The following is a 12,828-nucleotide window of genomic DNA, read 5'->3' as shown; positions in this document are numbered from 1 at the left end:
CCTCGGGGGGGGGGGGACCCACCCCAATCTTAGCTCTCACAGTCCAGAAATGACATTTGTCTTTGGAACGATCATCTTCCTCTTCGGACACCAGCCTTGAAACACTGCCTTGGTCTTTATTTATTTTTTTACAGAGCACAAAATTTCAGTGAAAGAAAAAAGGCCTTGAGAATTTCATGGAACTGCATTCCCAAGGGCTGGTTGGTTGGTTAGTTAGTTATAGTTTATTAAACTTGTATGCCGCCCTATTCCCAGGGGGACTCAGGGCGGCTAACAAACCAATAGGGAAGGGGGGCAATACAGAGAAAACAAGGCAAGACAAATACAGAAAACAGATTAACAATTCGAGTGGGGCTCATCAGCCCCAGGCCTGCCAGAACAGCCAGGTCTTAACAGCTTTGCGGAAAGCCTGAAGGGTGGTGAGGGTCCGAATCTCCACGGGGAGATTGGCTGCTAGTCCATCATCTTGGATGGCCACTTCGAAGGGCTGAACTGCCCTCTGCCACCTTGGCCACTGTCCTGAGGACTGGACTTGGCTTCCTGATTGTGCCCCGTTGAGGCTGTGGAAGGTCTCCCTTGCTCTGGAATCGAAAAGAGCCTCGAGAGTATCCAAAATTGGGAAGACACCCCCTCCCAATTCATAGAGTGCAAAGGGACGCCTGACCCGAGTCCCCTCACTACTTGGGTGACTTTTCTGTGGCTTTAGCTCCAGGGGGGGGGGTGGGGCTTTTGGGGGCAGCAGCAAAGACGCGGCATCCAAGAGAATATTTCACAAGGGGGAGAATTGGATGTCCGAGATGGTGCTTAGCTGTAGCAGGATTGTGACTAGGAAATCAACACAAATAATGTTTAAGCAGTAAACCTGGAGATGTTTCAATGCTGCATGATGTGTTAATAACCAGTGTGAATTAATGTGTTTTAGATGTAGAAGCTCTGAGCCACGTTCTGTGGAGCTGCTAGTGTTAACAGCTCAGAAAAGGGGGCTCGATACGGGATAAAGCTGCATAAATTCCTCTATTCAACACACACGGGCACAAAAAAATACCCCTCAGTTTGCAGGAGGGTGGGAGGGAGGGAGCCCAGCCATGCTTCCTTTGTGATTCGGGATAGGGGGAGGGGTTCTCCTGGTGCAATGGCTGTGGGTCCTCTGGCCTCCCAGAGCATCAGCTGCCACCCACACCCTCCCCTCCCCCCTCTCCCTTGGGGCAGGCCTTCCCCATAACGGCCTCCAACATGGAGGGGCTGGGGGGGGTCACCCATTGACCTGTCCACAGGGTGAAGGGACTGGGGGCAGAGGGGGAGACTTTCAGCCTGCCTGCCTTCACCCATCGAAGTGCAGATATTTGGGGGGGGGGCATATTTGGACTGCCTTGAACTTCCTCCTTGGGTTCTTTGTGCTGCTCCCTGGAAGTGCCTGGGGGGGGGTTCAACCGGGGTTAGTTGGGAGATCCATTAAATCTTAACACCCCCTTGAAATACACTGGATATTGGGGGGGGCTTTGGACCCCCTCAGTTTCACCCTTGACATTTGCTTTCCTTGGCAAATCCATTGGGCGGCCAGACAGCAACAGGCACACATGGGGTGGGGGCGCCTTCCCTGCTGGGAGGCCTGCTAAAAGCCCCCTGCCCAGCTGGGCAGGGTCACACTACCTTTTGCAAGCAATGGGCTTTCTGAGAGGCCTGGTGAGGTGAGGTGAGCATCGATACAAAACCCATTTCCTTATATTTAGAAGTCTATTTTTGTAGCAGTGTGTTTTTTGTTTTTTTTTACTGGGGAGTTTCCCAAAATGGGAATGGCTAAAAGGATGTGCTCCTGGGGGGGGAGGGGGCACTTAGCGTTGGACCGTACATGATGTCTTCAAGGGGAAACTGACCTCTAGCGTTGTTTCTGTGTTCTTATGGATATGCATGCTCACTGTCTTTTTCAGCAATTTATAATAACATTTTTTGGACTGGAAACATTTTGTACAATGCTCAAATAAACGTTTTGCATTTTTATCTGGACTCTTGCTGGAAGCTCCCCTCCCCCTCGTTTTGGGGCAGAGGGATGCTGGGGAGGGCTGTTTCCTCTGAGCTGGGGGGGGGGGGCAAATCTGCATTTCTCCTGCGCTGCAGTGAGGGGCCCTTGGGCTGTTTTCAAGCCTTTGGACTGCCGCCCCAGCCACGGGGAGCTTTTCCTTCTACTCTACTCGTGCGTGCCCAGGCACCCCCGCCCCATACACGGGCTAGGAGGAAGTGCTGACAGAAGCCCCATCCCTCGCTCAGTGCGTAGCCACTGTGGAGACCCAGCCGAGAATCGCCAGAAGCGGATCTCTGGCTAGGTGGAGTCTGTGCAGCTGCCCCTCCCCCCCAGGCCTCCCTGGGGGATTTAAGCTCAGGAGGCCCGGTTGCACCTGGTCCTCCGTGCTGCTCCTGCAGAAACGGCCCCAGAGCAGCTCAAGGCTGAGGAAGGAGAGGAGCGCCGAGAAGAGCCACAGAGAGGATTGGGGCCCAGTGGCCGAAGCAGACTGACTGGCCTGAGGAGGAGGAGAAAGGAGCCTCGGGGACACGATAGCCGCCTTCTAATGTTCACAGAGAAGGGGGGGGGCAACCTATTCTCCAAAGCACCTGAAGGCAGGACAAGAAAAGGGAAACTCCTCAAGGGGAGAAGCAACCGAAACTAAGGAGAAATTTCCCCAGGACAATCTCAGTGGGACGGCTGCTCTCCAGGCCTTGTAGCTGCTCCGTCGCTGGAGGTTTTTAAGAAGAGACTGGACGGTCGTATGTCCGGAATGGCAGAGAGTCTCCTGCTTGGGCAGGACTACAAGGCCTCGGTGGGCCCTTTCACGCCTTACTCCTGGCCTTGTTCTGCGCTGGGCCGCGCTCCGCTAAACAGGGGCGCCGTCGGTCTCGTCAGGGCCGTTGCTCCACCTAAGCTCTCTGCTTGGTCAGAAACCGGGCGCGAAGGCGGGTCTCTGCCCCGGGATGGTGAAGGGTCGAGGTGGGCCGCTGCTCCTCCCCCAAAGAGCCAAGGTCCGAGTCAGGAAGAGGCCGGAGCTCGAGCTGGAAACCTCCGACTCAGCCAAAAGGAGCTTTGGATTGGAACTCGGTCTCCCCCTTGCAAGCCTCGGCTGAGCAAGAAGGCGGGAGGGGGGGGTTTCTTGGGACGGCAGGACGGACGTCCGAGTAAAAATCCTCTTCCAAATCCAGCCTCCCCCCCCCGCCCCCATTCCGACCGTCAGAAGGGGAGCGGGAGACCGAGGGACGCTCCCTCCCTCCCTCGCGGACCCCCAGACTCGTCGGGCGGCTCTTTCCAGCTGGCGAGCGGCCTGAGCGGCAGCGGCGCCTCCCTTCTGCCCCCCCCCCCAGCCCACTCTATAAGATCTCTGGCACGTGCTCCGGCCTGGCCAGACGCTCGGGGAGCAGCCGGAGGGAGGGCGGGGAGGGAGGGAGGGCCGGAGCCTGCGGGCCCGAGGCCGGGATGGGTCTGGCTGCCGCCCCCGGAGGAGAGCCGAGGGGGACACCTTGAAATACTTCGTGGAGGATCCGGGCACCGGGAGGCTTTACAAGCGGGGGCAGCTTTTGGGACAGGTAACCCGCCCTCCCCTTGGGGGCTGCGCGGGGCGCCGGGCGGCTGCAGCTCTTCCGAGGGCCGCGCCGAGAGACCGGCAAGCCCTCCTGAGGCGACGCCGTCAAGCGCTCCGGATCCCTTCAAAGTTTTGCCCCGCGACGGCGGCGGGGAAGGGGCGGCTGCCGCTCTCCTCTTTCAAGCCCCGAAGCGACGAGTGAGCCAGGTCGCAGGCGGGAACCGCCGCGGGGGACCAGACCTGCCCGGAGACGTCCTGGAGCCGCTCGGCTCCTCCGCTCGGTCCGCCTTTCCTGCGCGGCCCGGGAGCCCGAGCGCCAAGTCCTGCTTGCTATCGCCGCTGCAGCCACCGGGGGTGGGGGGCGTTGCTCGCCTCTCGCAGCCTTTCAAAGAGCGGCTTTTCCCCCTGGAACATCGGTTGCTCTTCTGCAAAACTGAAATGCTGGCCGGGCTGTAAGGCGTCTCCCGCCTTCCAAGAGTGCCCGTCTTCTTCTCCCGGACCGCCCTCACGGCAGAGGGCGGCCATCCTTCGCGCGGAGCTGGCTCAGATTCACTGAGTGCGACCGGCCCGTCCGAGGCCACTTCTTCCTCCTTTCCTAAGGATTGGAGAGGCCGGCCAGTTCAGACAGTTTCAGCCCTGGGGAGGGATCAGAGCTGGTGGTTTTTTTTGGGGGGTGGGAGGGAAGTAAAGTCTTATCTTCAGACCCAGAACAACCCAAGTGCTCTGGGAAGGAGGGGCCAGAGGCTGCTTCTGACTGACACCCCCCCCCTTCTCTGTGCCTCCCCACCCAGGGAGCATTCGGACAATGCTACAAATTTACCGACACGTCCACCAACAGAGTCTATGCTGTGAAGGTTCTCTCTCAACAGCGAGTCGCAAGGCTGGGAAATGGAGGAAAGGTAAGCGGGATTACCGGGGGCTTCTGCCAGATTCCTCTCCCGGGAGATCAGCTCCCATAAAGGGAGCGCCACCCCTCCTTTATTGGAGTCAACTTATAGGGAGCAGGGGTGGCATGAAAGTCTTGTAGAAGGAATGAATGGATCTTCCCCTGGCTGCAAGTTCCCTGGGCTGGATGAGGTGGGGCCCAAATTGGGGTGCCCAGCCAGGAGCTGAAGGCTACCAACTAAGAGGTTGGTCGCTGGCTACCCACCTGGAGGTCCCCTGCAGGCCAGGCTTGCCCACACAACGTCTCCTCTTCAGCTTCCTTCAGCTCTGCCAAAGAGTTTCTCCCTTTGCCGGCCCATCCAGTAACCCTCCAGAGGTGGACTCTTCTGTCCACTGACCATTGCTTGAAGACCACGGGCAATAAAGGTTCTGCAGGGCGGTGTAGATCAGAGGTGGGTGGCGGCCCCAGATGTTTTCTCTGGGATAAAGGGCCGGAGCCGAGGCAGGGTCCCACAAACACACACACACAAACCCCATGAGCCAAGGGCTGAAGGCGCCGAGAAGGGCTCACATGGCGCCAACTTCCTTTTAGGAGGGTGGGTGAGTGGGGCGAAGCTGTCTGCTGAGTTGAGAGGGAGGATCTGGGCTCCTTGGCTCCCTCTTCCCACAGCTGCTTGGCTCTTTCTTTCTTTTTTTTTCTTTCTTTCTTTCTTTCTTTCTTTCTTTCTTTCTTTCTTTCTTTCTTTCTTTCTTTCTTTCTTTCTTTCTTTCTTTCTTTCTTTCTTTCTTCCTTCCTTCCTTCCTTCCTTCCTTCCTTCCTTCCTTCCTTCCTTCCTTCCTTCCGTCCTTTGGGTAACGACCTTGGACGGCTTTTGTGGGTCTCCTCCCCAGGTGTGCTGGGTTTCAGCTGATTCTAGCACTTCTGCTCTTGCGCACGTGTGCACACGTGTGTGTAGGCTTATGACTTGGCTTTGCAGGTTCAACGCGAAATTGAGCTGCACAGCCGGCTTCACCACAGGAACATTGTGGGGTTCCGCCGACATTTCGCTGACCAGGAGAACATCTACCTGGTGCTGGAATACTGCAGTAGGAAGGTTAGAGGGGGAGGGGGGCCTCCTTTCTCTCCCTCCCAGGGGAAGAGTTAACGGGGGGGGGGGGGGGGGAAACTGGGCAGAAGCTTCCAGAGGGAGGAGCAGGCTGCCAGCCTGGGCAGCTGCTACAGGGTTTGCTTGCGCTGTTTTATACAATCTCACAAGAGGCCGGAGAGGTCAGGGCAAGAAAGGCCTTGGGGAGCTCGGAAGCAGAGCCCGGCCTGAGATCAGGGAAGCAGCCGCCGCTGCCCAAAGGACCGTGTGGTGGTCAGAAGCCTTAACAGCGCGGGGTTGCCTGAGGCACAGAACGCCGTCCTTCCTATGGGGAGACCCTCCTGCCCCTTGCGTGAGCCCCCTCCTCCTCAGCCCAGCTCTTCCTTCTAGTCCCTGGCCCACATTCTGAAGGTCCGGAGGACGCTGACGGAGCCAGAGGTGCGATTTTACCTGAAGCAAATTGCAAGTGGCCTGCAGTACCTCCACCTGCAAGGGATCATCCACCGTGACCTCAAACTGAGTAGGTGGCAAAGGCTCGGGGGTGGGTGGGGTGGGAGGAGCCCCAGTGCTGGGCAGTGGCCCCCAGTCTTCCCTGGGCTCCAGGGGTCTTCTTCCTGGGAAATCGCCATCCGGTGCAGCTTGTGGTCAACATTTAGGTTCCACCACAAAAGCGCGTAGGACAAAATCGCGCTCGACAAAAGCGCGCTGTGACGTCATCACAGCGCGACGAAAAAGATCGAAAAAATGTAAAAATAAAGCTAAAACCTTCCCCTAACCCCCCAAACCTAACCCTAAACCTAACCCTAACCCTAACTCTTAACCTAACCCTAACCCTAACCCTAAACCTAACCGTTAAAGTAACGAAAAACGTAACGCTAACCCTTATCCTAACCCTAATGCTAACGCTAACGCTCTAAAGCTAACCCTAACCCTTACCCTTACCCTAACCCTAACCCTAACCCTAACCCTTACCTTTATGTGAATCGGCTTGCTTTAATTTAATTTTTATTAATTTTTATTTGAATTTTTCGATCTTTTTCGTCGCGCTGTGATGACGTCAAAGGCGCGATTTTGTCGATCGCGCTTTTGGCGTCCGCGCTTTTGACGGGTCACGAACATTTATTTATCTATATGCCATCCTCCGCCCAGCACAGAAGCTCAAACAACAACCAGGACCAGAAAAAAGAGGAGGGGGGGAAATCCAGTCAAGGAAACGGCAAATGGGATAAAAAGGAAACAGACCAAGGACGACCTGCATGAGTCTTGCAAGCTGGCTGCAGCTTGGCGACTACTTTGCCTTCCTGGTTGCCAGCGCAAGAGGCTGGAGGGGCCACCCTGCCCAGGCCACTCCTCCTGGGGGGGGGGACAAAGATCAGGTCACACGGGGGAGGGAGGGGACCCTTTTCAGGAGCTCCACCTTTGCGGCTGAGGGTGATGGGAGCCCCCCGGGGTTGCCGAGGGCCAGGGAAGCTCTGGGGGAGGCAGGACGAACTTTTGCGGGCACTGTTGGGATGACGCGGCCCTCAGTCGCTCCGTGCCCCACATGCGCCCTTTCCAGGCAATGTGTTCATCACCGAGCGCATGCAGGCGAAGATTGGCGACCTCGGCCTGGCAACGCGGGAGGAGCGGGCGTGCTGGAAGAGAGGGTGAGTGTGGGATTGAAGGGGAGGGGCAGGACCCCTGGGGGGAGGGGGGAGGTGTTTGGCAGAAGCAGGGTGGTGCCCTTGGGCCAATCTCAGTGGGCAGAGCAGCCCCTTCCACCTGGCGACCCATGCCCAGGTTCATCTGCCAGATCTGAGGGCTGCCTGGGAAGCCACTGAGCGGCTCTGCCAGTCGGGAGCCTCGGAGGGCGGGGAGGTTCCTACGTGCCAGAATAGGCCAGCCCCACCTGCCCTCTGGACCCTGCGTTCCCCCCCTCCCCCAATTGAACCTTCCTCCTCCTCCTCCTCCTCCTCCAGCAACCCCCCCCCATGTGCTTAACCGGTTCTGTTATCGGGAACCTGACCCCCCCCTCCTCACCCTGCCAGGAGCTACATGTGCATTTCTGAGTTCAACTTTCTCCTCCACAGGGTGGTCTGTGGGACCCCCAATTACCTGGCCCCCGAAGTCATCGCTAAGAAGGGGCACTCCTTCAAGTCAGACATTTGGGCCCTGGGCTGCATCATGTACGTGAGTCCCACAGCAAAGGAGGGGGGAGCCTGGGCAGCACTCGGGGGGGGTCTGCTGGCCGTGGGGGGGGGGCTCAGGGCACATCTGCCTGTCCTTTTGCCCCCCAGGTACACCGCCCTTGCCGGCTTCCCCCCCTTTGAGATCACACAGAAGCAGGAACTGTTCCAGAGGATCCGAGAGGGGCGCTACCACTTTCCCAGCCACCTCTCCCCAGCCGCCCGCAGCCTGATTGGGAGGCTGCTGACCCCCCACCCGTCTGGCCGCCCCAGCCTGGAAGAAGTGCTCGGCGACCCCTTCTTCACCCAGGTGTGTCTGGCTGCCCTTCGGAGTAAGGAGGGCAAAGCGGGGGGGGGGGGAGGAAGTGGGAGGGGTGGTGTGATGGTGTCCTGATTGCAGCCAGCCCCCCTGGAGAGGACACGGCTGCTCTGAAGACCGGCTTCCCCTCGGTTGATTGAGCCTCTCGGGGCTGGAAGGAATTCACTTCCTTCTCCACAGAGATCCCCCCTCGCTCCTTCCCTCCTCAGTTGGCAAAGCCATGGGCCGCTCCAGTCGGGGGAGCCAAGGAACTCCCTGGAAGGCGATAGGCAATAATAATAATAATAATAATAAGGATGCTATAAAAGATTCTCTAAACCTGAATGAAAGCAATATTCAATCAGTCAAAGCCAGCAGAATGAAAACGGGATGAACAGAAAAGTCCGCATAGGATTCAAAATGCTCGTCAGAAGCGCCTTCTCTGCCCTTCTAGAATTTGAGAGGCAGGTGGAGCCTGGAGGAAGCTTGACCCAGAGAGGGTCTCCTCCTGGCTGCCCCTCCCCTCGCAAGGCAGCTGTCCCGGGGCTGAAGGGGCAGGAGGGCTGTGCTGGGTTCCCTCAAGAGTGGGGGGCTTGGGGGGGGCTTTCTGGGGAGGGAATTACTGGGGTCAGCTTGAGTCAGGGGTGCCCAGAAGGACTCCAGGGTTGGGGTCCAGAGCACCAAAGAGCCTCCAGCAGGTGAGCTGATGCCATCTGACCAGCCCCCCCCCTCCGAACTCTCCTGGTGCCCCCTGGTTAGTCCCCGAGGCTGCCCAGGCAGAGTGTGGGGCTAGTAATCCATCCACCCCCAGCCCCTCCACAGATTCTGCCCCCTGACCTCACCTGCCTGACCCCCCCCCCAGAAGGACTCGGGACCCCCATCCCTCCTCCTGGAGGGTCCTGGGCAGGAGCGTAACTCGGCTTCCGTCCTGCCTCTCTCCCCAGCACTTCACCCCAGCCAGGCTCCCCTCGCGGGCTTGTCGTTCTACCCCCATTTTTCCTTTCGCCAACCCGCTTGGGAAATTCTTCCGGAAAGCAGCCAGGCTCCTTTTCCGAGGCTTCCCTTGCCAAGACCCCCAGGCTGGTGAGTGCTCTTGGGAGGAGAAGGCAGCGGCGGGGGAGAGGGGATCGGCAGGGGGAGGAGAGTGGCAAGGGGGGCAATTCTCCTGCCCTTCTCCCAGTCCCTTTGCGGGTAAACTAGGTTTCTAGTCCTCAGTGTACTAATCGCGTTCCTCTACTGCTCCCCCCCCCCGTCCAGTGAGCCCTGCAGCCCAAGAACAGGAGGAGACGCCACAGGCGCAAAGCGTGGGACCTGTTGCCCCTCCCCACTTGGTAAGAAAGCCCCCCCCGTGCATCAGGGTCTTCTCCAGCGACGTTGTTCCACCACCTCTGCTTAGATTGGGGGCCCCCCAGGCGGCCTTTGCCAGGGTGTTGGTGGGGTCTCTTGAGAGCATCTCCTCTGGCGCCCTGCCAGCACCCACCTGGCTTCTCCCGGCATGGCACCCCCCCTCCCCCGGCCTTTGCAGAGGGTCCGGGTGGGGGGAGGGCTGCTCCCAAAAGTCACACCTGGAGGGCAACATCCCTGCTTTGTGGGATTCACTTTGTGGGCTCTCATGCTGCTCCCCAAAGGCCCCAAAGGAGGAAGCCAAAGAGGGGAGCACGGACCCCATGGAGGACCCCAGCTGCCTCTCCCCACTCTTGCTCCAAAGAGGCTCCCTGCGCAGTCGGCTGCCTGAAGGTGAGTGGGGGCGCGGGGGGGGGGGGCAGCGGGGATGCCAGGGGAAAGCAAACGCCTCCATCGCTGTTTCTCTCTCCCTTCCCTCCCTCCCTGGCAGATGCCACCTGGGGCCCTGGCAGAGTGCTGGAGAGCATAGACCGAAGGCTGTGCCACTGCTTGCAGACGGCCCCCCTGGGTAAGGCTGCTGCCTGCCCCCCAATCCTCCTGGGGTCTGCCTTATCTTCTGCCTCCCTTGGAGGGACTAGCCCGAAGGTGGGGCCCAGCCACCCAAGGGGCTTCCACCCCTCTGGCCATGCTGTGCCAGCTCCCCTCCCTTCCGTGTCATCATCTGGCAGCCCTGGGGGAGGGTGAGACCGCTCTGAGGCTGCCCCCAGCTCCCCCCCTCCAGAAGGAGCCGAAGACCCGGCTTTTGCGTGGGCACCGAGTGGCAGGGAAGGCTTCAGAGTTTTATACTTGTATTTGTTGCAAGCCAAGGTCGTTTTACATGGCGTAGGTAAAGAAGTGAATCCTGCCCTTCTAGGAAGGGGTGGCCGGGCACCATAACCAGGTGAGGAGCTCCGGTGCTCTCCTTGGCACAGAGCCTCCGTGGGCATTTTCTTGCTCCACCATAGAACCGCTCCGAATCTCGTAGGACTGGAAACCCAACAGGGGCGGGATGGGGGAGCAGGGGGTGCTGCGCCTCCCTCCCGCCCGGGCTGAGCAGGGCACCTCTCTCTGCAGTGGAAGAGCTGCCCGAAGGCCTGCGCGGTGCCCATCCTGCCCACATGGCCACCAAGTGGGTGGACTACTCCAACAAGTACGGGTTTGGCTACCTGCTCTCCAATGGCTCGACTGCGGTGCTGCTCCCCGATGGGACCCACATGGCCCTTTGCCCCCAGCGCCAGTGAGTGGGCCCTTTGTGAGTCAGGCACAACCGTGCCGTGCCTGGTTTGCATGAGGGCAGGAGCCCTGGAGGGGGGTCTCAGGGAGCCCCCAGTCGTGATCCTGAGGAGAAGCCCCCCCCCCAGGTGCTTCAGAGGCCTGGCCTGGTCCCTCCTGTCTGCAGCTGCTCCAGCGGGGGGTCCTTTCGGGTGCCCGGCCTACATTTGGGCAATGCCCCCTTTGGTTTCTCCCCCAGACGCATCCGCTACTGCAGTGAGGTGGAGGCGGCCGTGTCCTTTGGGTGGCGAGAGGTGCCACCCTGCTTGGCCCCAAAGAGGCGCATCCTTCTCTTCTTCACCCAGTACATGCAGAGGCGGCTGCAGGAGGTGAGAGGCTGTTGGGGGGGGGGAGCGGAATATGGATCAGCAGAGAGAGGGGGGGGCTGTGAGACCCTCGCTGTAGGCCCCCCGCTGACCCCGCCTCTTTTGCCAGGGGGCCCCACGCCAGACCAGCCCTGCCAGACCCACCAGGGCCCTCTCCCTCCTGCAGTTTGCAAAGTCCGACCAAGCCCTCCTGATGCTCTTCAGTGACGCCACCCTGCAGGTAAGAGGAGGCCGGCCCCTCACGTCCCCTCGGGTGGGGAGGGTGGCCGTGGGTCGGCTCCAACCCCCCAAAGAGGAGCTTAGAGACTGCGAAGACCAGCAAAGGAGGCCGGAGACCCCTTAAGCAGCCACCTTCCCTCCCCCCAATCCTCACTCCCCCCCCCCACCCGCCAGAGGGACAGCCTGCCAGAAGGATACTTGGGCACAAACATTAAACATGCCAGGTGCCGATGCTCCAGTCGCTGGGCACACGCAGCATCCATGACAGAGGCTGGGAAGAGAAAGGCAGGAATTGTCCACCGGAGACGATGGGCCTTCCGAGGCGGCCAGGGGGCTTTGCCTGGAGGGATAGAGGGGTGCCAGGCTGCTTCGCAGGAGGAGCAGCCGCCGGCATGTCTCTACCACGGCTCCTTCCCTCTGAGGCTTTGCTGGTCTCACAGAAAAGGGCGGCTGGGGTTGGGCTTCGGCTTCTGGACAATCCCAACCTCCCAATCCCTGAGATTCGGTTTCCATGGGTGCATTGAGCCGGGACGGTGGCAGATCGGAGCCAAACCGATGGCAAAATAAAATAAAACCCATTTCAAAAGCTCTACGGGGGGGCTTTCAAACGGCGAAGGCCTCGGCCGCTCCACAACGTGCAAAGCCGAGGGGTGGGACAAGGTTAAACTACGACCCAGGCATGGAGATGGGGCCTTCCCTAGCGGGTGGGGGACGGTGCCGGCTTCCTCTTGCCCAATTCTGCCAGCAGACCCCCCTGCCCTCCCTTCTGCCTCCCAGGTGAATTTCTACCACGACCGCACCAAGATTGTTCTCAGCCGCTCGGCCGAGGGAGAGGGCCTCTTGACCTTCGTGGACCACCAACGTTGCAGCTCCACTTTCCCTCTGGGCACCTTGGCACGGCAGGGCTGGACGCTGCCCCTGCGCGAGCGGGTGCAATACGCCCGGCACTTGCTGCACTGCCTCTAGCAGCCCCTCCCCCGCCCTGGCTCAACCGGCCAGCCAGAGCCCAGCCCTGCCTGCCACCACCTTCGCCGGGGGGGGGGGGGGGGCTGGGTGTCCTGGAGAAGGGTCTTCATGGCGCCCTTTCCTTCCAGGGACCCCAGGCAGCACCCACAGGCCTCCCACGACAACCGAACAGGAGCCCTGCCCCCAATTCCCAGGCAACAACTCTGGGCAAAAGGGGGCAGAGGCTGGGTCTCCCTCCTCTGTACCAGCATCTTCAGCCCAAGGGTCTCCGGTGGGGAACGGTGCCTCCCCCCAGGGAAAAGGGCGGCATATAAATAAACTTCTACAATCTACAATCTACAACAGGCTGGGGGAGGGTGCAGCCCAGAGGTCTCTTCAGCTGTTTGGGGGGGGGGAGGCTGTGCAAGCACAATGCGGTGGGGGGGGGGGGAAGCCTTGGCCATCCGGGTCAGACCTCCTGGCTGCTGGAGGGAAGAGTCCAATGGGTGGGCTGGGAGGGGCCGCTTGGCCGAAAGGGCAGCAGAAGTGGGAGGGGGTTCAGGACAGTTGCAGGACTGGGGGGGGGGGGGCTACAGAAGGGCAGGAAAGGAGGGGGATGTGCCAGAGAGAGGAGCAGGAACGTTGGGGGCACGGGAGCCCTGTGGAGTGGGCAAGGCAGGGCAG

The 12,828-nt window shown here is 60.0% G+C and overlaps 1 protein-coding gene across 1 annotated transcript; it reads left to right on the top strand.

Annotated features, from left to right (window-relative positions):
• The first annotated feature begins 2,771 nt into the window (after positions 1 to 2,771).
• Positions 2,772 to 12,176, top strand: LOC148049994 (inactive serine/threonine-protein kinase PLK5-like). The gene is made up of 16 exons (XM_087706087.1): positions 2,772 to 2,813; positions 3,391 to 3,570; positions 4,358 to 4,465; positions 5,429 to 5,545; positions 5,927 to 6,056; positions 7,095 to 7,182; positions 7,606 to 7,701; positions 7,813 to 8,011; positions 8,944 to 9,082; positions 9,257 to 9,330; positions 9,628 to 9,736; positions 9,834 to 9,911; positions 10,457 to 10,619; positions 10,854 to 10,983; positions 11,090 to 11,200; positions 11,977 to 12,176. The coding sequence occupies exons 1-16, from the start codon at positions 2,772 to 2,774 to the stop codon at positions 12,163 to 12,165; spliced, it is 1,953 nt and encodes a 650-aa protein (XP_087562213.1). The 3' UTR covers positions 12,166 to 12,176.
• The last annotated feature ends 652 nt before the right edge of the window (positions 12,177 to 12,828 follow it).

Source organism: Thamnophis sirtalis, unplaced genomic scaffold (genome assembly GCF_051295495.1).
Source record: "Thamnophis sirtalis isolate CommonGarterSnake01/CBP01778 unplaced genomic scaffold, rThaSir2_p1.2 scaffold_1, whole genome shotgun sequence".
Lineage (NCBI taxonomy): Eukaryota > Metazoa > Chordata > Lepidosauria > Squamata > Natricidae > Thamnophis > Thamnophis sirtalis.
The sequence above is the reverse complement of the archived record's forward strand: the minus strand, read 5'-3'. Positions and strand labels throughout refer to the sequence as shown.